Genomic DNA, 21,904 nt, shown 5'->3' on the forward strand with positions numbered 1-21,904 from the left:
TGCAAGTTCACAAACCAGATTTATTGTCAGCAGCCTGTTTTCAAAATCTCTTTCTTGGGGGGTGGGGATGAGGTGGGTCCTGGTGCAGGCTCATGGTTGGATGCACGGTGGGTAGGGGAGATCAGGAACTTGGTTGAAGTAACCTCCAAGGAAGATGAGCGTAGAACCGACGCTGAAGAGCACCAACGCTGCCCAAAAACAGACATTGTCGAGGGCCTTCCCCATACGCACCCAGTCAGACAGTTCCTGTGAGAGAGAGCTTATGGAGGGAGGTGCCTGGAGGGCGGGGCATCTAGCACCGCTCCGCCTCAATCTCCCAACCCACCTCTCCAGTGGCTTCCTGGTCCCTTGTGCTCTCAGCCACAAAGTTCACAGCATCCACACAGCAGCGGACTTCAGGGGCTGCAGCACTCAGGTTCTGGCAGAGGGCGGCTGCTAAGGCGACACCAAGCGCTGGGTCATAAAAGAGCGGCCCCAATTGGCAAGTGTGTATCTTTGACCCACCAAGAGCTCACCGGTCCAAGTTCCATGCCGATGCCTCTGTCCCTCAAACACGAGTTCGCTCCGCGGCTTTTTCAAGATGAGCTCCTCCGCTCTAAGCAGAATGCCCACAGATGAGGCACGCCTCGCTGGTGAGGCAGCTCCGGGATCCTCTGGGGGTGGGCTCAAGCCGAGGAGGCGCGGCAGTAGCTCTAATAAAATCTGCAACCGGGGCAGAAAGAGGTTCCAAGTCCGCTTCCTACCCCTGGGCAGTACTTTCTTCAACCAGCGCTTACCTGGCGCAGCCGAGGGGATGTGGCGTGAGTCGTTGGCGTTCGCAAAGATACGTTGAGCACGATGACGCAATTCATGACAATGAGCGTGGCAACCACCATGACAAAAATAAGATACCTGATATACAGGAAGCATGATGTCACGGCATCCCACAAACAGAAGGCGCTAGCTGTCCTCTACCTCACAAATATCACCTCTGCAGAACTGGTGGTGTTACTTCTTGCCACCCCTTGATGATGCCAGTATTGTCCCGTCCGTCTGCATGTACCATCTGTTGCAGCCATGAAGGGGGTTCCCAGCAATTTGGACACCCTGCTGTGGGTCTACCACTTCCACAGCTCCACTGAGGTGAGGATATGAGAATGGCCCATCCAAAGGCAGCATCTGGAGAGGTCTCCAGCGCTTCCTGCTGTGACCCTTTCCACTACCCCTGCTCCTCCAGGTGGCCCTACAGCCTCCACTTCTCTCTTCCCTGGAACTTGCTGTGGCTGCGGCTCACGAATATCTGGTACAAAGGTTCAGAGAGCTTAAATCCCAGGACCCCCTAGAATCTGACAAGCTGCCTACGCAGACAGCCTCCTTAGGACTGGTGCTAAGAGAAGCTGCAGCCAGCCTCATGAGCTTTGGAGCCACCTTGTTAGAGGTGAAGCTCTGGGAAGTTGAGAGATGGGAAGAAAAGGGGGAGAGGACTATGCCAGAAAAAGGAGGGACCTCTATCCCATGTGCCCCAATGCAGATCTCAGCCCTGTGGCTACAGCAGGAGGTGCAGCGACTGGAGAGAGGCAACGGCTGCCCAGACCCAGCCCTGGACACTGGGGATCCTGGTAGGGCGCTGGCCCGTGTAGCCCTGGCAGCAGGGCAGGGGATTCGGCAAGCTGGAGCAGCAGCTGGCGCAAGTGCCCGGTACCTGATCCAGGGGGCGTGGTTGTACCTGTGTGGACGTGGTTTGCACGGGTCTACCTCATCCCTGCAACAAACCCTTCGCCAACTGGGCCTTGGGGTCCCTGGGGATCCGGTGCGTTTGGGATAAAGGGTATGATGAGGGTCAGAGGAGGTATGATTAAGGAGATACTGAGCTATACTGTCCTCTCAACAGAGATACTCGGGAAACCTCAAGGTGTCGTCCAGCAACAGTGAGGAGAATGGGGGGACAGATAATCCATCACTGTCCCAGGCCCACCCTGTGTCCAAATAAAAGTCCAGAACGGGATGATACCAAGTCCCTGTGCAAGCCTTCTTTGGCACCATCCTCCATGCAGGCCCCCATCTCTGTGGGACCTACTTTGAGATTACCTGCCCAGCAGCGGCACGCTCAGAGAAGTCTCTGGAATTTTCTGGGCAATTAGGAACAAGAAGACAGTCTGGGCTAGCAGGACGTTGATAGAGACCGTGCATTTCTGGCCACCAGCTAGAGGGAGCAAGCTGTGAGAGGTAAGCCAAGGAGCAAGCCCAGCCTGGGGTTCAGGAGTCAGGATCACCCCTTACCCTGCGCAGGTAGGAAGTAAGCGAGTAGCACCAAGCCAGAAATGAGCACACAAGGCACAATGATGTTAATGACGTAAAAAAGCGGCTTTCGACGGATGATGAGCGTGTAGATGACGTCAGTTTCTCCAGGGTCTTCTGTGGAGCCTCCCTCATAATGGCGAATCATGCCTGGGCAGTAGTCAATGGCCCATTCTCCATTCTCTGCAGGACATAGGGCACAGTCAGCCCACACACCTGTAACTCCAGGCCAAGAAGGCCACTTGAAACCTGGGTTGTCTGCTTAGGGGCAAAATGGGTAGAGAGGGGCATTTCTGGTGGGGTTTGGAAACAGCACATTTGATGACGACAGTCTAGACTAACTTCAAGAAGCTCAGCTTCGGGTTATGTGGCTCAAGTCAAGCCCTATACTGAAAGTCACCCTCCTTGAATCTTATCTGGGAGAAGGTTTTTGGGAAAAGGGTATATCCCTTCACCGGTAAAAGCTGCGGTGTCGATGTCAATTTTGTTGATGGCATTGCCATCGTCATCCACTGCAAAGATGAACTCCACCTCTTCAGCATTGTAGGTCTGGGAACTGTGAAACAGAGCCAATCTTTACTCCAGCAGCTGGGAGCCATCTTAGGCCCACCCTGGGCTTGGATCTGGCAGGGTAATATGGCTCTCTTCTGTTGCCCACACTCCCCGGCACATTCCCAACCCTGCTTCCTTTTTGTTTTGTTTTGGGTTGCTGACGGGCTCACCATGTTATCCAAGGGATTCTGGAACTCATATAATTTGTATGCCTCAGACTCCCCTGAGGAGTAGCTGGGACTACGGGCTAAAACTACAAGATGGCAGCAAGAAGCCTGTGCCCACCCCTACTGCAAACCTAGATCCAGCTTCCCACCCCTTCATTCCATTTCCTCACCCCACCTCCTTTACAAAGTCCTTCCAAAAAAGACCCCACCTACTACTCCATAGCAGGCCTTGTCCCATGCTCTAGGCCCATCTCAATACCATGCTTAAAGTGATTCTTCCTACCGAAAAATGAGAGAGCAGTTCTGCCAGTCAAAGGGGAAATAGGTGACCTCCACTGCGCACGTGCTGCGGTAGATAGCTGGGGGCAGCCAGCTCACAGAGCCTCCCTCATAGACCAGAACATTGCAGTCGTAGGCCACTCCAAACTGCCCATCAATACTGTGGAAACCAAGCTTTTCACGTGTCTGAACCTCCTTCAACAACCAAATCCCCCCAAAACCAGTTCCCTTGCAGCCTGGGCTCTTGGGTAATCCTCACTTGTTTTCCAGAACAATCTCTGGCAGCCATACATGTTCGGAAGGGACCCGCAGGATTTCTACGCCTGCAAAATCGTCCTTGCTGAAGTTGAGCCGATAGTCTTGCCATTCCTAAGAAGTGGGGACAAAAGGGTACGTGCTCTCAATCTCCCACCTGGCAGAAAAGAAAGGCTGGCTGGGAACCCTCCAACTGCTCCCCACATCTGACTCACAATTCCAATCCAGACACTGGTGGTCAGAGTCTCTTCTTTCTCATTCTACAACAGAAAGAAGCCAGGAGTTAGAGGTAGAAGTGAGGGTACAGGATTAGAATTGGGGGAAAGTCTTACCAGTGAGATGAGGTTGGTTAGGGTGACCTTGAGGGTGATGGTGACAGTGTCCTCAGGTCTCCTAACTGGCCGGCATTCTGGGTCATAATTGTCGAAGAGATGGTGATACAGGCTCAGCTCTTCATTCTTGCCTTGGCTTCTGCCTATGATTCAAGAAGGAAGGGCCACTGCACATGAAGCAGCAGCCTGAAAGGCTTCTCTCTGCCCCTCAGGCCAGTGCACCCTCCTGGGTTTGTATTTCTGGATTTCTCCCAAACCGACATTATTGTACCTGGGGACCAAGTACTGTCTCAGTCTCCAACTCAGTCCTTTCCCTCCCCCCCTCATGTTGACATATGGATCCACCTGGCTCCCCTCACCCTTGTCCCTACCAAAGAGTGCCAGGAGAAGCAGGGTCCCAAGCAGAGCCATTGTCATCCTGATGTCTGGTTCTCAGGTTATTCTGAGCTTTGACAAGCTTGAGGGAGCAGGCCAAGGTGCCTGTGTGAAGGGGAGGAGGGTGCTAGTTCCGGACTAGGTTTAGGGACTGTCACCTAATCCTCTGCCCCTGCTGTGGGGGTGGAAGAGGCAGCTGCCTCATCCTGTGTCCCTTGCCCCACCCCATCCCAGCATCCTTTGCCCGAGCTTCAGCAGCCTCTGTAAGCCACAGGCCTATCATCTCAGGAGAGAAGCAGGCTTCTAAACACTGGAAACCACAAGCCATTAGTGCTGTAGACCCCATTCTCAACGCATACTGGTATCTTCGATACAGCTGCCCTGTAATGGTGATTCTAATGGATGCATCTGAGGGAGTAAACATCCTGTACCCCTCATACTACCCCTGGCTTAGATACTTTTCTATTGCCATTCTAAGACCCCACATCCAAGGCAACATATAAAAGAAAACATTTGAAGATCGTGGTTCCTGAGGGTTACATTCCAGAACCATCATGGTGGGGAGCATGGCAGTAGGCATGGTGCTGGAGCAGAAGCTGAGAGGTCACATCTTCAAATGGCAGCATGAAGCAGAGAACTAGGAATAGTCTTTTGAAACCTCAAAGGCCAACCCCAATGTCATACCTCCTCCAATAAGGCCACATTTAATCCTTCCCATACAGTTCCACCAACTAAGGACCAAGCATTCAAACATGAACCTATGTGTATGTATGTATGGGGGGGGTGTTCTCATTCAGACACCACAACCCCCACCCATGGACAGTACATGCTATCATACCCTGATGGGTCCATTCATACTAATGGTTACACAAAAAGTCTCTACGAAGACCTGGCAATAAGACAGGCGGCATACAGAATTACTCTGCAGTGACACCCTTGACCTGGCAAAGCCTATGTTCAGTATTGGGCACAACGCCTTCAACATGACCCCAGGATAAGCCCACTGTGACCTTACTTTGAACAGGAGACCTGCTATCCCTTCCCTTTTCTTGCTGCCACCTTATGGTGGTCATCAATGATACTGTCTTTCCAACTACTGTCCAAAATACACTGGTCTTCAGGCTGGCGCTGAAGTTTTGAACTTTCTGCCTTAGCCACCTGGGGCTGGGATGACAATCATGAGCCACTAGGCTTGTTTTTCATTAGTTCATTTGTTTTAAAGGTAGGTTTTGTAGAACTCAGGCCGGCTTTGAACTGATCCCCCAGGCCCTCCAGGGGCTAGGACTGCAGTGTGAGCGCAAGCATGGTGAGTACTCAGGGGTTTCTTGAAATAAGGCCTCACTATGTAGGTCTGTCTAGCCTAGAACTACATAAGCCAACTTTATAGGCCTCCTGACTCAACTTTCTAAGTGCTGAGATTCAGACATGTGCCACCAGGCCAAGCCGGAAGCTCTTTGTGTGTTACACCTTACAAATCACCCCAATCCAGGAAAACAATCACTTCTGTTCTGAATGCATGAAAAGAATCTGTAGCTGGGGATCATCACACAAGTGTGTTGGTAATAATGCATGAGGCTTGCTAATGTTATTGGTCATATACCTCTGTGATCATTTTATATTTCACAGAACAGTTACGTTCAACATTTCCTCATTTTTCTCCCTACCCATAAGAGTCCCTCCATCATCTGAGACCAGCATGGCCCTGTGGCCCTTGTCTATTTCTCACACTCACTTGAAGCCTCTGTCTCTGTTCCTCACTTTCCACTGCAGACCCCAGAAGGATTAGGAAGTGAGCTCACCACCTTGAACTCGGTGCTGAGCATCTTAATGCAGTCTCCGACTTAGGACCTGGCCAACGGGCACTGTGCTAAATGCAGACACTTGTCCAACCATTGGTGAACACTTACAGATACTATGACTACAGAGGTTAATAAGAATTGCTTCTGCTGAGTGCTGGTAGTGATAGCAAGCACCTTTAACCCCAGCATTCAGGAGGTAGAGGCAGGAGGATTTCTGTGAGTCTGAGGGCAGCCTAGTCTACAGAATGAAGTCTAGAACAGTCAAGACTCCACAGAGAAACCCTGACTTGAAAAACCGTAGAGGAAAAAAAAAGAAAAGAAAAAGAAGATTCATGTTTGACCCACTGGTGAGCTCACCCAGCCCCACAGGATAGTTTGAAACCCGGGGTCACAGGAACAACCTTAGCAAGACTCAAACCAAAAAGACACAAATGGGGACCAGTGTATAGAATGTATAATGTGTAAACTGTGGGCTCAGGGTAAGGGTGCTGCCTGCCAAACCTGACGACCTGAGTTTGATACCCTGGACCCTCATGAAGAAAGGTGCAAGTGAACCAACTCCTATGAGCTGTCCTCTGCCCTTCACACTGTGCACAGAACAAGTCGGCTACTGACCAAGTTCATTCCTGAGCAGGAACAGAGCAGGAAGGGCGATGAGGATAACCTGGGGTGTCTCCAATTCTCCTAACCAGCTACAGGCGTCAGGAACATGTATTGGTTCTTGAGCCAGTCTTGGTTTTGTATTTATATATTGAAAATTCGGTTTCTCTGGGGGCTGACTTCCAAGCTAGCCACAAAGATCTTAGCTCAACAGGAAGCCACTCCCTTCTCCAAGTCCTCTTGGCTAGCAATCTGAACAGCTGCAGCTGCCCCTGCCAGGGCCGAGGGCTGTAGCTCTGATCCGCCCAGGACCTTCTCAAGGCACCAACCATCTCCAGCTAGTCACAGGAGAGCTCCTCTGTGTTTGGCACAAATAGCAGTCTCTCTGTCCTAGCAGGGGAAGTGGGTTAGCAGAGCCCGGCCAGGGAGCATCCAGTAGACACCAACCAACAGTGTTTCCCTCACTAGGACTCAAGCTAATTGCTAAGGCCTGCTGGTTGGCTGTGTCCAAGGCATTCAGTAGAGTTCGGCATGCTGCAGATACTTGTTATCTACTGGACAAATAGACTGAACTGCTGGCATCTTTTTACTGAGAACTGTTCTCTCCAGCTACATGTCCAGAAACATAATTGTGTGATCACCTGAAGGAGAATGACACCCACAGGCTTAAATATTTGTATGCTTAGTCTCCAGCTGGTGACCTAGTAGGAAGGTGTGGCCATCACTGCAAAGTGGGCTTTGAGGTTTCAAAAGCCCTTGCCAGGCTCATGAGTGCTCTCTCCATCTCTCCCTCCCTCCCTGCCTATTGTCTGTGGATCAGGATGTAAAGCTCTCAGCCATTGCTTCTGTGCTATACCTGTCTGCTTCTCACCATGATGATCACAGTGCCAGGCATCGGTGATGTACACCTTTAAACCCAGCACACAGGAGGCAGAGACAGGGGGATCTCTGTGAGTTTGAGGCCAGCCTGGTATACTAAGCGAGTTCCAGCACAGCCAGGGTTGTTGCACAGAAAGAAATTCTGTCCTGAAAAAACAAAGAAAAAAAAGAATTTTACTCATGATACAATATAGGAAAAGGGCCTTTTAACAATAAAAATAGACAAGTGCCAAGTGTGGCTGAAACCCACCTTTAATCCCAGCACTGAGAAAGGAGATTCAAAAACAGCCTGGGCTATAAAGCAATACTTAATCTCAAAAAAAAAGAGAAAGGAAGAGAGAAGCACTCGGCAGTCCCTTTGGGGATCTGGAGTCACCAGAGCAGAGCACAAGGGCTTTTAATTTCTATAACCCAATCCCAGGAGATCCAACACGCTCCTCTGGCCTCTCGGGGTCTGGCATGCTCACAGTGCACAGATATACACACAGGTAAAACAAATACAACACAAAGTTTGAAAAGAAGAGAGGTCCCCAGTACAGGCTGGTCACCTTGGATAAAAGATGTCTCAAAAACAATTGCTCACCTCTAGAGGTCAAGATGCCGTAACGTAAAGGGAAGTGTCATGCCAGCAGAAACTGGACAACGCACTCATGGGGAAAGCCAGGCATCATGGCTTGGGTTCAGAGAACGAGATGATGAGGCTACATGTGGAACAGGAAGACTCTAGTGAACTTGAAAGGCGGGAGGGAGGGGTTCAGAGTTAGAAAAACTTCTAAGAAATTATAGCCAGCAAGCTGGCATGTTGGCATGCACTTGAGAGATGTAGACAGGAGGATCAGGAGTTGAAGGCCAACCAGGGCTACATCAGACACCGTCTCAGTTGAACAAGTAACAAACAGATCATATCCCCAAAGCAGTTTGAGGTGGGACTCAAATAACAAAGGGGTGCAATAGGCAAATGACGCTAACAAATGATGCCTCAACGTGCTTTAATATGCTCACTCTCAATACTGAGCTACATATGCCACTCGCTTGGAAGCAGACGCTGCCAGGAGTAGTGGTATGAGTCTCAGTCCTAGCATTTGGGTAGCAGAGGCAGGTGCAGGCGTCTCTGAGTTCTGCAGCCTGCTCGACCTAGCAAGCTCCAGGTCAGCCTGAGCTTTGTAGTTAGACCCTGTCTTAAAACAACAGTCACCACAAAAAGAAAAAAACAAAACCAGTGAGCTAGACAGCCACTTTGGAAATCTGGCAGCTGTTTTATTTATAATTTATTTAACTTTTTATTTTTCTAAGATTTATGTTATTCATATGAGTACACTGCATCTGTCTTCAGACACATCAGAAGAGGGCATCAGATCCCATTACAGATGGCTATGAGCCACCATGTGGTTGCTGGGAATTGAACTCAGGACCTCTAGGAGAAGAGTTGATGCTCTTAACCATCTCTCCAGCCCCTTAACATCTTTCTAAACTTAATATTTACTATATCCCAAATGCCTCCCCTTTCCCGCCCCATCCTCACAGAGTCTCTCTCTCTCCATTCCCCTCCCCTTCTCCTATGAGAGGGTACCCCCCCAGTCTGGCACTCTCCCACTGAGGCCAGACAAGGCACCCCTGTGGGGATCAGATACCACATTCAGGCTACAATGTTAGGGAGAGCCCCCACTCTACTTGTTGGGGACCTGCACTGAGACTGAGCTGCACATCTGCCACATATGTGCTAAGGGCTCACCCAGCTCGAGGATGTTCTTTGGTTGGTGGAGCAGTAGTCTCAGAGCTCCCAGGTTAGCTGACCCTGTTAATCCTCCTGTAGGTTGCCATCCCCTTCCAGTCCTTCAATCCTTCCCCCAACTCTTCCATAAGAGTTCCTGACCTCCAGCCAATGTTTTGCTGTATGTATCTGCATCCATTTCATCAACTGCTGGGTAGAGCCTCTCAGGAGTTATGCTGGGTTCCTGCTGCAAGCCTAACAGAGTATCAGTAATAATGTCAGGGATCCCTACAGAGCCCTTCACAAGCATCTGTGACTCCAGGGGATCCTAGGCCGCCTCCTGGCCTCTGTATGCACATGGTGTAGAGATATTCAAGCAAACACTAAGATAAAATAAAATCAAGAGGAGGAGGAGGAGGACAAGGAGGAGGAAGAAAATTATTACAGTGGCGTCTATATAAATTAAGTAATTGATACCTATGTCTATGTCAATGAGATATCTTAATATTATAAAGATGTTCATTCTCCCTAACGTAATCTATAAATACTTTTTTAAAAGAAACTTAATACTCATTTTAAAATATACATAAAGGTCTATGAACAGCTTTGTCAATTTGGAAAAGGGCCATAGGAGGGACTCAGCCTACCCGGCGTACAACACACGAAACCTCACAAACCCACAGCAGCACTGTAGCAGCAGGAGTGCCAGTTCCAGGGTCCTGGGAGAACCAGGAGGGAACCACAAGCCAGGGGCACTCTCTGGACATCAGTGGGAGAGGCCATTATCAACACAGTGAGCAATGGCAACTATGGTGAGAAAAGCAAGCAAGCTCCTCCCACACCTCACACCAGATAAAAAGCAAACCCAGGTGAATTAAAGAGTAGCAAAAAGAAAAAAAGAAAAGAAAGAAAACTAAAACCAACTGAAGAGACTGTAGGAGTCTTTTGTGATTTGGGAGTGGGAATTTTTTCCAAACAATGTATCAAAACCACAGCTATAAAAAAGAAACATGGGATAGGGCGGGGCGGCCCACACCTTTAAGCCCAATGCTCAGGAGGCACAGGCAGAGGCAGTTGGTCCACAGAGGGAGTTCCAGGACAGCCGAGGTTCCAAAACAAAACCCTGTCTCAAATACATACATTCTGCGGCTGGAGAAACCGCTCAGTAGTTAGGAGCACTGGCTCTTAACTGGCTTCCAGAGGACTTGGACCTGGATTTAATTCCCAGCACCCGCATGGCAGCTCACAACTGTCTGTAACTCCAAGATCTAACACCTTCACACAGACACACAAAAGACAAAAACAAAAACAAAAGAATGCACATAAAATAAAAATAAATTTTAAAAAGTCTTATGCTGAAGCTGGAGAGATGGTTCAGCAGCTGAGACTGCTGCTTTCTAGAGGTCCTGAGTTCAATTCCCTGCACCTACAGTGGCTCATAACCATCTGTAATGAAATCTGATGCCCTCTTCTGTCATTCAGGCAAAAATGCTGACACAACACTCATATTCATAAATAAATCTCTAAAAGAAGGAAAAACCCATGAAGGTGGGAGTGGGGGTAGGGGAGGAAGATGGCTCAGCCAATAAGCACAAGCCTGACTGGCCCAGGTCAAGTTCAACAATCCATGACTAGATCGAAGACTCCACAAAATTGTTCTGGACACATACATGCCTTCACTCACACCACACCACACACACACACACACACACACACACACACACACACACACATACACACACACACACACACACACACTGCTGTTTTAGTGGGTTCTCTAGAGGAATAATAGAACAGGGCATATATAAAAAGTGAGCTTTAAGATAAAGACTGCAGAATCACACCTGAGCTGCTGAGAACCCGGTACTTGATCCTGAGACTGGGCCTCAGCAGTCAAACAGTTCCTGAATTTCTGTCCTCAGTGGAGGCCAAAGCTGGTAGTCTCTCAGTGCACAAGGTGGGATGCTTCAGTGCTCCCAATCCAGTGCTGAAAACTTGAAAGTTCTTTGAGAACTGCTGATCCCTATTGCACTATGAAGGCTTGGAATGGTGACTTTACTATCAAGGAAGGGGTCAGCAGCAGAGATGGGAATTGGGGACAGGGAGGCCAATCCAGCACAAGGCAAGAGGATGAATGTCCTTCTGAATATCCTTTTTATCTGGACTGCTGCCTGAAAGTCTAGTCAAGGTGAGCAGGGCAGTTCTTCAGGTAAGGCTCACTACTCAGGTGATTCTAATTTGTGGCAAGCTGACATCGAAACCAACCATAATTCCTGTAATTCCACTCAGGGAGACTGGGGTAGGAAGAACCATCCCTATGACCTTGAAACTATCATGTTCAAGGTCAGCCTAGACTCAATAGTGAGACTCTTGTCTTAAAAAACAAACAAGGCCGCAGATGGGTCGGCAGACAGAGAGGCACTTGATACACAAGCCTAAGGACCAGAGTCAGACCTTTGGAACCACTAGAGCAGCAGAAACAGGAGAGACTCAGCAAGGCAGAAGACAAAAACCCACTTCCAGAATTGTCCTCTGACTCCACATATGCAGTGTGGCATGCACGTACCTACTCTCTCTCTCTCTCTCTCTCTCTCTCTCTCTCTCTCTCTCTCTCTCTCTCTCAATTAACTTTTTTTTTCTTTTTTTCAGAGCTGGGGACCGAACCCAGGGCCTTGTGCTTGCTAGGCAAGCGCTCTACCACTGAGCTAAATCCCCAGCCCCTCAATTAACTTTAAAACAACAAAACAAGCATGGACTTTAATTTTAGCACTCAGGAGGCAGACACAGGAAGATCTCTGAGTTTGAGGCCTAGTCTATGTAGAGGGCTATGTAATGAGAGAAAGAGGGAGCTGGGGGGAGAGACCAAAAGAGAAAGGAAGAGAGGAGCGGTTTAAAAAGATAAAAACAGGGGGTTGGGGATTTGGCTCAGTGGTAGAGCGCTTGCCTAGCAAGCGCAAGGCCCTGGGTTCGATCCCCAGCTCCGGAAAAAAAAAATAGAAAAGATAAAAACAAAGAAGACGGTTGCTGCTCTAGCCTCTCTCTCTTTCTGAGCTGATAGCGCTCCTGCAAACATGGTGAACGTTCCTAAGACCCGCCGGACATTCTGCAAGAAATGTGGGAAGCACCAACCCCACAAGGTGACGCAGTACAAGAAGGGCAAGGATTCTTTGTATGCCCAGGGAAAGCGGCGTTATGACAGGAAACAGAGTGGCTACGGCGGGCAGACTAAGCCCATTTTCCGCAAAAAGGCTAAAACTACAAAGAAGATTGTGCTGAGACTGGAGTGCGTTGAGCCCAACTGCAGATCTAAGAGGATGCTGGCTATTAAGAGATGCAAGCATTTTGAACTAGGAGGTGACAAGAAGAGAAAGGGCCAAGTGATCCAGTTCTAAGCTGATTTTGTTATGAAGACAATAAAATCTAAGCTGATTTTGTTATGAAGACAATAAAATCTTGACCTTTCAAAAAAAAAAAAAAAACAAAGAAGACATTAAAACATGTGTGTCTAATGGTGAAGAAGGTCTGGATTTAATAAGGATTTAAACGCCTTTGTGATAACAGGAGGCCCACACAGCTCAGAAAACCCACACTGATAGCTACAGAGCTCTTAGGCTTCCAGATAATCCCAAAACTGAGTTCCTTCTGGTTTTTCCCAGCAGCTGAGCACTGTGGCTTTGCTAATTAGGCCTGCCTTTTTTTTTTTTTTTGAGCTGGGGATCGAACCCAGGGCCTTGCGCTTGCTAGGCAAGTGATCTACCACTGAGCTAAATCCCCAACAACCCCGGCCTGCCTTATTTTTAACTAGCTGCATGTGAATCTTTCTGGGAAGTCTTGGCTCTATGAAATACCTGGACAGCAAGTCCAAGGATGCTGTCTCGTCTTTTCAGAAGCATTGCTAGATGCTTTAGTCCATTATCATAGCAGCAGGCCTGGCGTTGGAGCAATAGCTGAGGGTTACATCCTAGTCCTCAAGCAGAGGGGAGTGGGGGATGTTTTGCCTGTATGTATGTCAGTGTGCCATGTACCATGGAAGTCAGAACTGGAGTTACAGATGGTTGTGAGCCACCATGTGGATGCTGGAAACTGAACATACATCCTCTGAGAGAGCAGTCAGTGCTCTTGACCAGAGCCATCTCCTCACCCTGTGGAGAAAGAAGTTTTAAAATCTCATTTTATGTATGTATGTGAATCATGTACATGCCCTGTGCCCAGAAAGGTCAGAAGAGGGCAGTGGATCCCCTGTAATTGGAGTTACAGACAGTTGTAAGCCACCTTATAGGTGCTGAGTCAAACTCAGGTCTTTTGCAAGAACAAGTTCTCCTGTCCATTTAGGGTGCTCCTATGTGCATATGTTTGGAGCTGACCACAATGCTTGGATAACCAAACAGGGGCCTCATCCCTGGAGAAAAGTCGTTCTCCCTCCTCAGTAGCCACTGACTGTAGCTTTTCATCTAGGGGTGGGGCCTTGTGAAATTTCCCCCATCAATACCAAGTCAACTGGTATGATTATTATAAGGGTTTTGTTTATGCCTTCTTCCGGCCCCCAGAGGGCACCAGACACATGTACATGTAGGCAAATACATACACATATAAAACAAAACAAATAAACCTTCCAAACAAGTCTCTAAAATTCAATCCCAGCCCCCCCAATCTGTAATCTGCCCCCTCAAAAAACCGCATTACAATAAAATGACATTAGAAACAGCATAAAAAGTCAGACCTACAGCTGAGTGTTGTGGCAAATGTAATTAATCCTAGCACTTGAGACTGAGGCAGGAAGATCTTGAGTTTGAGGTTAGCCTGGGTTACAGAGCAAGACCCTGCTTCAAAACAAACAAACAAACAAAACAGCAAAATAAGCCACAGAGGAAGCAAAGTGTCCTGGGGTGTGGGCAGAGGCTGTAGGACTTTATACAGTAACTAATCTGGCCCAGAGTGAGCAAAGTACAGTTTTCCTCCTGGACTTGACCCAGAGCTAAAGCCGAGAGAAGCACAGAAAGCCCTGCTGAGAGACCGCTCCAGTCTAGAGTCCAGAGAGACCCCAAGTAGGTCTCAGGTTTCAGCTTAATTAGTGACTCAGCCATGCAAACATCTGCTGGAAACATTTCACTTCACACACACAGACTTTTATTTGGACTCAGAATTGATCCCTTAAACCCCACTGAGAACTAACACCAGGGAGAACACACTTAAAACAAAAGCCCTGACGACTCTAGGCTGATAAAGGAAACAAACCATTTATAACTCAGGCCTGGTGGTGCTCCTAGAAAATCCAGCACTCTAGAGGCTGAGGCAGGAAGATCATCTGTAACTCCAGATCCAGGGGATCTGGGGCCTTCTCTTGGCCTCAGAGGGCTCCTGAACATGTGATTACTAAAACTTCACACATATATGCATAAATAAAAAAATAAATAAAAGCCAGCCATGCCTGAGCATACGCGGGAGCCAGAAGCCAAGCCAACAGCAAAGCCCCTTCATGGTTCCTACTTCGTGTTTCTGTTTCAGCTCCCGAGGACTTGCCTCAGTGATGAACTGTGACCCGGAAGGAAAAACCAAATAAATCTTTTCTCTCCTAGGTGGCCTTTGGTCAGAGCCAACAGAGATGTTTTCTTACAGCAACAGAGGCAGAAAGATTGAGAGTTGTAAGCTATCTGGGTTGCATAGTGAGACTCTAAGAAAGGGGATGAACGAGAAAGAGAATGGAAAGGAAGGAGAGAGAGAAGAGAGAAGGGAAGGGAGAGAATTACAGCAACAAAGATGAAACTATGACAACCGCAAGTGGGCTAAGCCCAAGGAACTCCAGTCTAAGACATCATGTAGCCCAGGTTGGCCTAAAGCTCTCACACTCTTCCTACTTCAGCCTCCATAGTGCTGGGATTACAAGCCAGGATGACTATGCCTGGCTCATGACTGAATTTTTCTCCAAACTAATAATGTTTTTTAAATGTATGTGAGTACACTGTAGCTGTCTTCAGACACACCAGAAAAGGGAGACATGGGTTCCCATTACAGATGGTCCTGAGCCCCCATGTGGGTGCTAGGAATTGAACTCAGGACCTCTGGAAGAGCTTTGAGCCCTCTCTCTAGTCACACCTCCTCACCTGTTTTTGAGACTTCATGTATGCCAGGCTGGCTTTAGCCAAGGATAGCCTTGAAGTCCTGATCTTCCCCCTGCCTCCAACTTCCCTGGGCTGGGATTATACATACGTTTACACCACCACTCTCATTCTGCTCAGAGTGGGCCTCCAACTCAGGGGTCTATGCATATCAGGCAGGCACTCTACCAAAGAACACTTTCCAGGCCCTAGCAATGTTTTCCAACTGCTAAAAACCAGAACAGAACAGAACTACTAACATAGAATCCTATTTCTAGCAAGAGTATTCTCAAGGAATGAAGTGAAATTAATAAAAAAAAAAAAAAGACCCTAAAACATTGATTTTTTTTGTCTGTTTTTGTTGTTTGTGTGTTTTCTTGAGACAGGTCTCTATATGTCCTGGACCTCACTGTGTACTGCAGGCTGGTTTTGAAGTCACAGAGATCTGACTGCCTCTGCCTCCAGAGTGCTGGGAGTAAAGGTGTGCTTCATCATGCCAGGCCATCCTCTATTCTTCTGTTTTGTTTGTTTGTTTGAGACAGGACTGTGTAGTCCTGGCTGTCCCAGAATCCACTCTTTAGAAAAGGCTGGACTCCAGAGATCTGCCTACCTCTCTGTCTCCCAAACGCTGGGATTAAGAGCATGCGGGGCTGGAGATTTAGCTCAGTGGTAGAGCGCTTGCCTAGGAAGCGCAAGGCCCTGGGTTCGGTCCCCAGCTCTGGAAAAAAAAAGAACCAAAAAAAAAAAAAAAAGAGAGAGCATGTGCCACCATAGCTTGGCCTGATGTTTTCCTAAACACATCTAAGAGAATTTACACAGTATTATGCAAAATCTTCAAAGGGCTGAGATGCACAATACAATGGGTACAAGTGAAGAAAGGATTAGCAACAGTAATACTGTCAGCCACGATCTAAGGGGCTGGTAGAGCGTGCTCTCCAGAAACAGAAAGGAAGGAATGGAGTGGGACTTGCTCAACCTAACGAAGAGTATCTATACAAACACTCTGCAAATGTCACACCTCATGACAACATTCCCTCCTAAGCCCAGGAACCAGGTACTAGGGCTCTTACTCTATAAGGTCCGCAAGTTCTCGCCAGTGCAAAAGGAAGAAAATGACGGGCATACAGACTGCTGGTGTTTTAGGTTTTGTTTTTGTGTTTTGAGACAGGGTCTCAATATAACCCTAGCTGGACTGGAACTCACTGTGTAGACCTGGCTGGCCTCAAATTTACAGAGATCCTCTTGCCACTATGAGTACCATACATGCATGTGGTACATACACACATGCAGGCAAAGCACCTATATGAGTAACATGAAATAATTTTAATTTTTTAAAAGAAAACAACAACAACAAAAAGGCCTAAATAAATGAGCTCAAGACTAGTCTGGGCTAATGAGACCCTACTTCAAATAAAAAATCCTGAGGGAACTAGAGAGGTGGCTCAGTGGTAAAAAGTTCCCAACACAACTCAATAAAGAAACTACCAATTTTATTCAAATTGATATGCAGATTCAATAAATTTACATCAAAATCTTAGTAAGAGCCAGGTGTTATGGTGTGCTGGCACCACCATGTCCCAACTCTTTTTTTTTTTTTTTTCCCGGAGCTGGGGACCGAACCCAGGGCCTTGCGTTTGCTAGGCAAGCGCTCTACTGCTGAGCTAAATCCCCAACCCCTTAAATGTTATCTTCTTTTTGGAGCTGGGGACTGAAACCAGGGCCTTGCACTTGCTAGGCAAGCGCTCTACCACTGAGCTAAATCCCCAACCCATGTCCCAACTCTTGCTGGGCAGGGGTAGCTGGATCTTTATGAGATCAAGGTCAGCCTGGCCTATATAGCAAGTTCCAGGACAGCCACGGGTACATAGTGAAACCCTGTCCCAAATAAAAGGAAAAAACTTCTAAAATGTTCACTTTTGACTTTTTATATATGTGCATGGGTATTTTACAGGGACTACAAAGTGCTAGGCCAACTAGTACATAATAAGGCCCTGTCTCGAAAGCAAGGAAACAGCTGGCAGGCTACTCAGCTCTTAAGAACACTGGCTGCTATTGCAGAGAAGCCAAACTTAATTCCAGCATTCACATGACAGCTCACAACTGTCTGTAGCTTCAGTTCCCAGGGATCTTCCAGGCTTTGGAAGCTGAAAGAGGAGTCTATCAGCTAGAGCTGAAGTTGAAGACATTTGTGAGCTGCCCATCATGAATTCTGAGAACCAGAACTCCAGTCCTCTTCAAGAGCAGTGGCACTTTTACAGGCTAGACCATCTCTCCAGCTGTAGGAGTGAACAAGGTAGGCAGTACTGTACACATCTACAGACACCACCATTCTTTTCCAGGTCAGGCCACTGCGCACCTCCTCCTAGTTGCCCATCCCTGGTGTCTTCCACTCACTTCACATAGCATACCTGGATCCAAGCAAGCTGACCAGCTTAAAAACTGATGAGATGATAGCATTCCTGGAGGAAGGGCACCAAAAACAACACTGAGACTCTGAGTGTCACTTCTCTAGTTCCTAGATGTGGAGTTTTGGACAACTGAAGAAAGCACAAATGGCTATCAAAATGAACTGTGTTTGTTTGATCCCTGGAACCCACCTAAAGGTGGAAGGAGAGAATTGATTCTACAAAGCTGTCCTCTGCCTCTACATATGTTCTGTGACATGTGGGCACAGAGAGAGAGAGAGAGAGAGAGAGAGAGAGAGAGAGAGAGAGAGAGAGAGAGAGAGAGAGAAGAGAAGAGAAGAGGAGAGGAGAAGAGAGAAGAGAGGAGAGAGAGAGAACAGAACAGATGGTTAAAAGTATAAATGTGGGCTGGAAAGATGGCTCAGTGGTTAAGAACACTGACTGTTCTTCCAGAGGTCCTGAGTTCAAATCCCAGCAACCACATGGTGGCTCACATGTGTAATGGGATCTGGTGTGTCTAAAACAGCTGCTGTATACTCATATACATTAAATAAACAAATCTTTCTTTTAAAAAAGTATAAATGTAACAATAAGTTTGAACATCTACATGAAATAGATCATTCTATTAGCAATATAAATCAGGGCTGGCAAGCTGGCTCATCAAGTAAAAGAAATTTGCCACCGGCCTGGTGACCCGAGTGTGATTCCTGGGACCGCATGGTAGAGAGTAACCAACTCTCACAAATTGTCCTCTTGTTTTCACACGGGTGTTCTGGTATGTGTGCTCCCACCTTTATACAACAGAGGAGTTAAGATGTCACCAATCAGCTAGCTAGTTTCTGTACTTGTGCACTATGGCAGGGAACCCTATTGTTACTTGACCAAAACCAGGATCCTGGTACAGGAAACTGACCCTTGAGGAGAGTGAAACACAGCACCCCTTAGGTACAGAGAACACGAACCTCTTTCATGTTTAGAAATTTCTTTAACTTAGTATCTTTGAAGTTGCTTCCTATTTCAGAAGTTGAAAATAACCAAAACTTTGCCTTGGCAAAGTTTTCTTGGCAGTTGGGTCACAGGCACATGACCAACCAGACTCACATCCAGGTTTGCCTTCATTCATAATCACAGAGAAAGAGGGATGGTGTGGGAGTCTCTGCAGCACTGGAGGTTGTGGAACAGTATTTGGCTCAGCAGCTGTGCCGAGGCAATCTTCAGTGACTTGGTCTTGCACCATGGGCAGTCACGCTCACCAGACTGGTTCTACAGCATGGTTCTGGGCACTGTTCCTGGACACGTAATTCTACGTCTAGCATATCTGCCCAGAAGGTTTTTGAGGTAGCTGATGTTGTTTTGCTTTCATTTGGAGATTGAGGCAGAGTCTTATGTAGTTCAAGCTGGCCTCAAACTCGTGTAGCCCAAATCAACCTCATTTTAGCAATCCTCCTGCCTCAGCCTCTTCACAGTTGTTGGGATTACAGGTATGCATCACAATATGCAGTGTTTTAAAAACAGAGTATTGCTATTTGCCCAGTTGAACTCTCATCTCAGCCTACAAATTAACCAAGGCTACAGACAAGTAGCTCACTGCCTGGCTCTAACCAATGTTTTTTTTTTTTTTTGGTTCTTTTTTTTTTTTTTTTTTTTTTTTTTTTGGAGCTGGGGACCGAACCCAGGGCCTTGCGCTTCCTAGGCAAGCGCTCTACCACTGAGCTAAATCCCCAACCCCCCAATGTTTTTTTTTTTGTTGTTCTTTTTTTTCCCCCGGAGCTGGGGACCGAACCCAGGGCCTTGCGCTTCCTAGGCAAGCGCTCTACCACTGAGCTAAATCCCCAGCCCCTCCCCAATGTTTTTTTTTTTTAAGATTTATTTATTTTTTCTATTCTTTTTTTCAGAGCTGGGGACCGAACAAGATTTATTTATTTATTATGAGTACACTGTAACTGTCTTCAGACACACCAGAAGAGGGCATCCGATCCCATTACAGATGGCTGTCAGCCACCATGTGGTTGCTGGGATTTGAACTCAGGACCTCTGGAAGAGTGGTCAGTGCTCTTAACTGCTGAGCCATCTCTCCAGCACCAATGGTTGTTATTATTATTATTATTTATTCATTTTTACAAAAGTGCTGGGATTAAAGATGTGCAGCTGAGCATCTGACCTAGGTAATGTATCCCTTTCCTGTAGCTTATATCTGAAGACCAATAGCAGCACAGTAAAAAAAAAATCTTCAAAGGTTCCCCATAATAGCTTCTACCAATGCAACCTTCTGTCTCATCTCCTGATACTTAGTTCACATAGCAAATTATATAAGTGGCAAGTCTATGAATTAGTTGCATCTGACTTATGTCTACCCAATGTCCAGTCATCAGCAGTAAGCAGAGAGGGGCCGGCTCATGTCCATGATACCCTTTCTGGGTAGGTCAGATCTTTAATCATTAGATGGGGCAGTGGCCCCACAAACATGGCTGACTTTCTGTAATAGACAACTAACCCAGGCTTGCAAAATCAAAATAGAGTTTCCAGAGGAATGGGTTTCAAGCTGGGCCTTGCCAGATGTGTAAGAAGACAATGAGTGAAAGTCCAGTATGAGAGCAAATGATCAGGAGAGGGCAAAGCACTGAACAATGGGGATGAGTAGGTAGGGGGGCAAACTTCAGGTCACCTCCTGAGAGCTGTCAGGAGGCACTGGTGAGTTCTAGTAGTTGAAAGATTAGCAAATTTGCACTTCTCCCATGGGAAATAGAAGTGAAGTTAGAAAACTCAGAAGCCAACCAGGCTACTGCAGCAAAAGAGTGTGTTGGACTGGGGAGTGGGAGAGGGAAGGATTTGAAAGAGTCCAGAGTTAAGATTAGGACTCCATAGCAGGGTGAGTGCTAAGGGAGATGTAGTACCAGGAGTGTTTAAATGGACCAGTAACTGAATAGTGTGGAGAACAGAGGAGGAGACGCTACTTTCTTTGTGGGAGGCTCTCTTGTTTGGTTTGAGATAAGGTCTCGGCATACAGTGCAGGATGGCTCTGAACTCATGCTCTTCCCACCTCTGCTTTCCGTGGATTGGTATTATAGACAGTCCTGTGCCTCATGGCCAGCAGATGCAGCTGTTTGCATAATGAACTCCTTTTAATGTACTTGAGGTTTGGATGTTAGCTTGCTGTTTTGTTTAATGGGAAGGGTCTTCTCTTTTGTAGCCCAAACTGGCTTCAAACCCATGACCTTCCTGTCAGAACCTCTCAGTGATATACACTGTTTTCACACTTGAACATGTAGGAAGAGAGGCAATCTAATGTTAAGTATTTAGGCCTCAGGAAATGGGGTCTAGAGTAGAGACAAAGACTTAAGTCTAGGACAGAAGTGGTGATTGAATGCACAGCAAAGTATATCCCAGGCACTTATGGGGTTATGTAACAAATCCTATGAATTCTCTGGAAGCAGGTTTACTGCTCCAGAAAGCTAGAGGAAGCGGGAGCCACAGAGGAGTCTAAGGACCAACCACACAGGTAAGAGAGAAAGCAAGAAAATGAGTATCAGTTGTCACATACATCTGAGGGATGTATGTCACATACATACAGAGGGAATAGCTCTGAGCATGGAGACTGTAAATGGTTTAGAGTATCAGGAAGTGCCCACAGGAGGCAGATAGAGGGTGCCCCAGACTGGCGGGCAGGGGGCAGGGGGTTCAGCTTAGGGTAGGAGAGGTGGCAGTGCAGTGTAAGGAAGCAGAAAAGAGGAATTGAACATCTCTAAGAACTGCTATGGCAAAGAGAGGGTAGCATGCAAAGGGGCGTTTGAATGCTGATGGTTGGTGGCTGCAGTCTCTAGATCTCTCCAGGGTGGAAGGAAAATGAGAGTGTAAAGCCAAAAGGAGGGCTTTGGGGAAAGCTGTGGAGAGAGGAGATAAGAGCCTGTGCCCTCAAGGGAGACTGTTCCCTGGGTCACAGGAGCTCATTATCAGGTTGTCACTTCCTCCCCATCTCTATCTCCTTCCTGCCCTTGGCCTGGCTCTCCTTGGAGCTAGTAGAGAGGAGGACCGAGTCATACCCTGGAAGAAGCTCTGTGCCTTCGGAGGTCTTTCTGCCTGACTGTAAGCTGGGGCTGGGAGCAGAGGGGGAGGAGGATCTAAGGAGGGACTAAGAACCAAGGACTGGAGGCAGGGGTCTAGGATGGGTAGAAGCTATT

General features: G+C 47.5%; 3 protein-coding genes and 1 pseudogene across 13 annotated transcripts in view; 3 read left to right on the forward strand and 1 right to left on the reverse strand.

Moving 5' to 3' along the window:
* On the reverse strand, nt 1-9,019 carry Chrne (cholinergic receptor nicotinic epsilon subunit). 9 transcript variants are annotated; one of them, XM_039085740.2, is made up of 13 exons: nt 7,508-7,651; nt 4,234-4,342; nt 3,863-4,005; nt 3,746-3,790; nt 3,535-3,644; nt 3,280-3,435; nt 2,733-2,833; nt 2,260-2,460; nt 2,068-2,182; nt 777-891; nt 516-702; nt 326-435; nt 1-246 (listed from the first exon to the last, which is right to left on the reverse strand). In XM_039085740.2, the coding sequence occupies exons 2-13, from the start codon at nt 4,277-4,279 to the stop codon at nt 91-93; spliced, it is 1,485 nt and encodes a 494-aa protein (XP_038941668.1). In that variant the 5' UTR covers nt 4,280-4,342; nt 7,508-7,651; the 3' UTR covers nt 1-90.
* Nucleotides 850-1,993, forward strand: C10h17orf107 (similar to human chromosome 17 open reading frame 107). Of its 2 annotated transcripts, NM_001145538.1 has the most exons (4): nt 1,034-1,122; nt 1,217-1,417; nt 1,511-1,789; nt 1,871-1,989. In NM_001145538.1, the coding sequence occupies exons 1-4, from the start codon at nt 1,057-1,059 to the stop codon at nt 1,967-1,969; spliced, it is 645 nt and encodes a 214-aa protein (NP_001139010.1). In that variant the 5' UTR covers nt 1,034-1,056; the 3' UTR covers nt 1,970-1,989. The 2 variants fall into 2 exon arrangements, with proteins under 2 accessions (XP_063125915.1, NP_001139010.1); XM_063269845.1 differs by having other exon boundaries at nt 850-1,122; nt 1,217-1,993.
* The window catches only part of Gp1ba (glycoprotein Ib platelet subunit alpha), a 24,829-nt gene continuing 4,991 nt past the window's right edge, over nt 2,067-21,904 (forward strand). The window contains exons 1-3 of one of the 2 annotated variants that reach the window (XM_063269910.1): nt 2,067-2,205; nt 3,546-3,665; nt 19,622-21,809. The gene's annotated coding sequence lies outside the window, so the exon portion shown is untranslated. Of the gene's footprint in view, nt 2,206-3,545; nt 3,666-19,621; nt 21,810-21,904 lie in introns of those variants that run through there. The other variant, NM_001109654.1, reaches the window with a different exon arrangement.
* On the forward strand, nt 12,247-12,648 carry Rpl36al-ps2 (ribosomal protein L36A, pseudogene 2; annotated as a pseudogene).

Source organism: Rattus norvegicus, chromosome 10 (assembly GCF_036323735.1).
Source record: "Rattus norvegicus strain BN/NHsdMcwi chromosome 10, GRCr8, whole genome shotgun sequence".
NCBI classification, from domain to species: Eukaryota; Metazoa; Chordata; class Mammalia; order Rodentia; family Muridae; genus Rattus; species Rattus norvegicus.

Bases quoted from the DNA above. Each gene is read 5' to 3' on its own strand.
- C10h17orf107 (XM_063269845.1), top strand. From the start codon at position 1,057: ATGAAGGGGGTTCCCAGCAATTTGGACACCCTGCTGTGGGTCTACCAC. The intron at 1,123-1,216 runs GTGAGGATATGA...CTGCTCCTCCAG, and splicing joins ACTTCCACAGCTCCACTGAG to GTGGCCCTACAGCCTCCACT.
- Chrne (XM_017597171.3), bottom strand. From the start codon at position 7,697: ATGAGTAAAATTCTTTTTTTTCTTTGTTTTTTCAGGACAGAATTTCTT. The intron at 3,436-3,534 runs GTGAGGATTACC...TGGTTTCCACAG, and splicing joins GAGATTGTTCTGGAAAACAA to TATTGATGGGCAGTTTGGAG. The intron at 436-515 runs GTGAGCTCTTGG...GTGTCGCCTTAG, and splicing joins TCGGCATGGAACTTGGACCG to CAGCCGCCCTCTGCCAGAAC.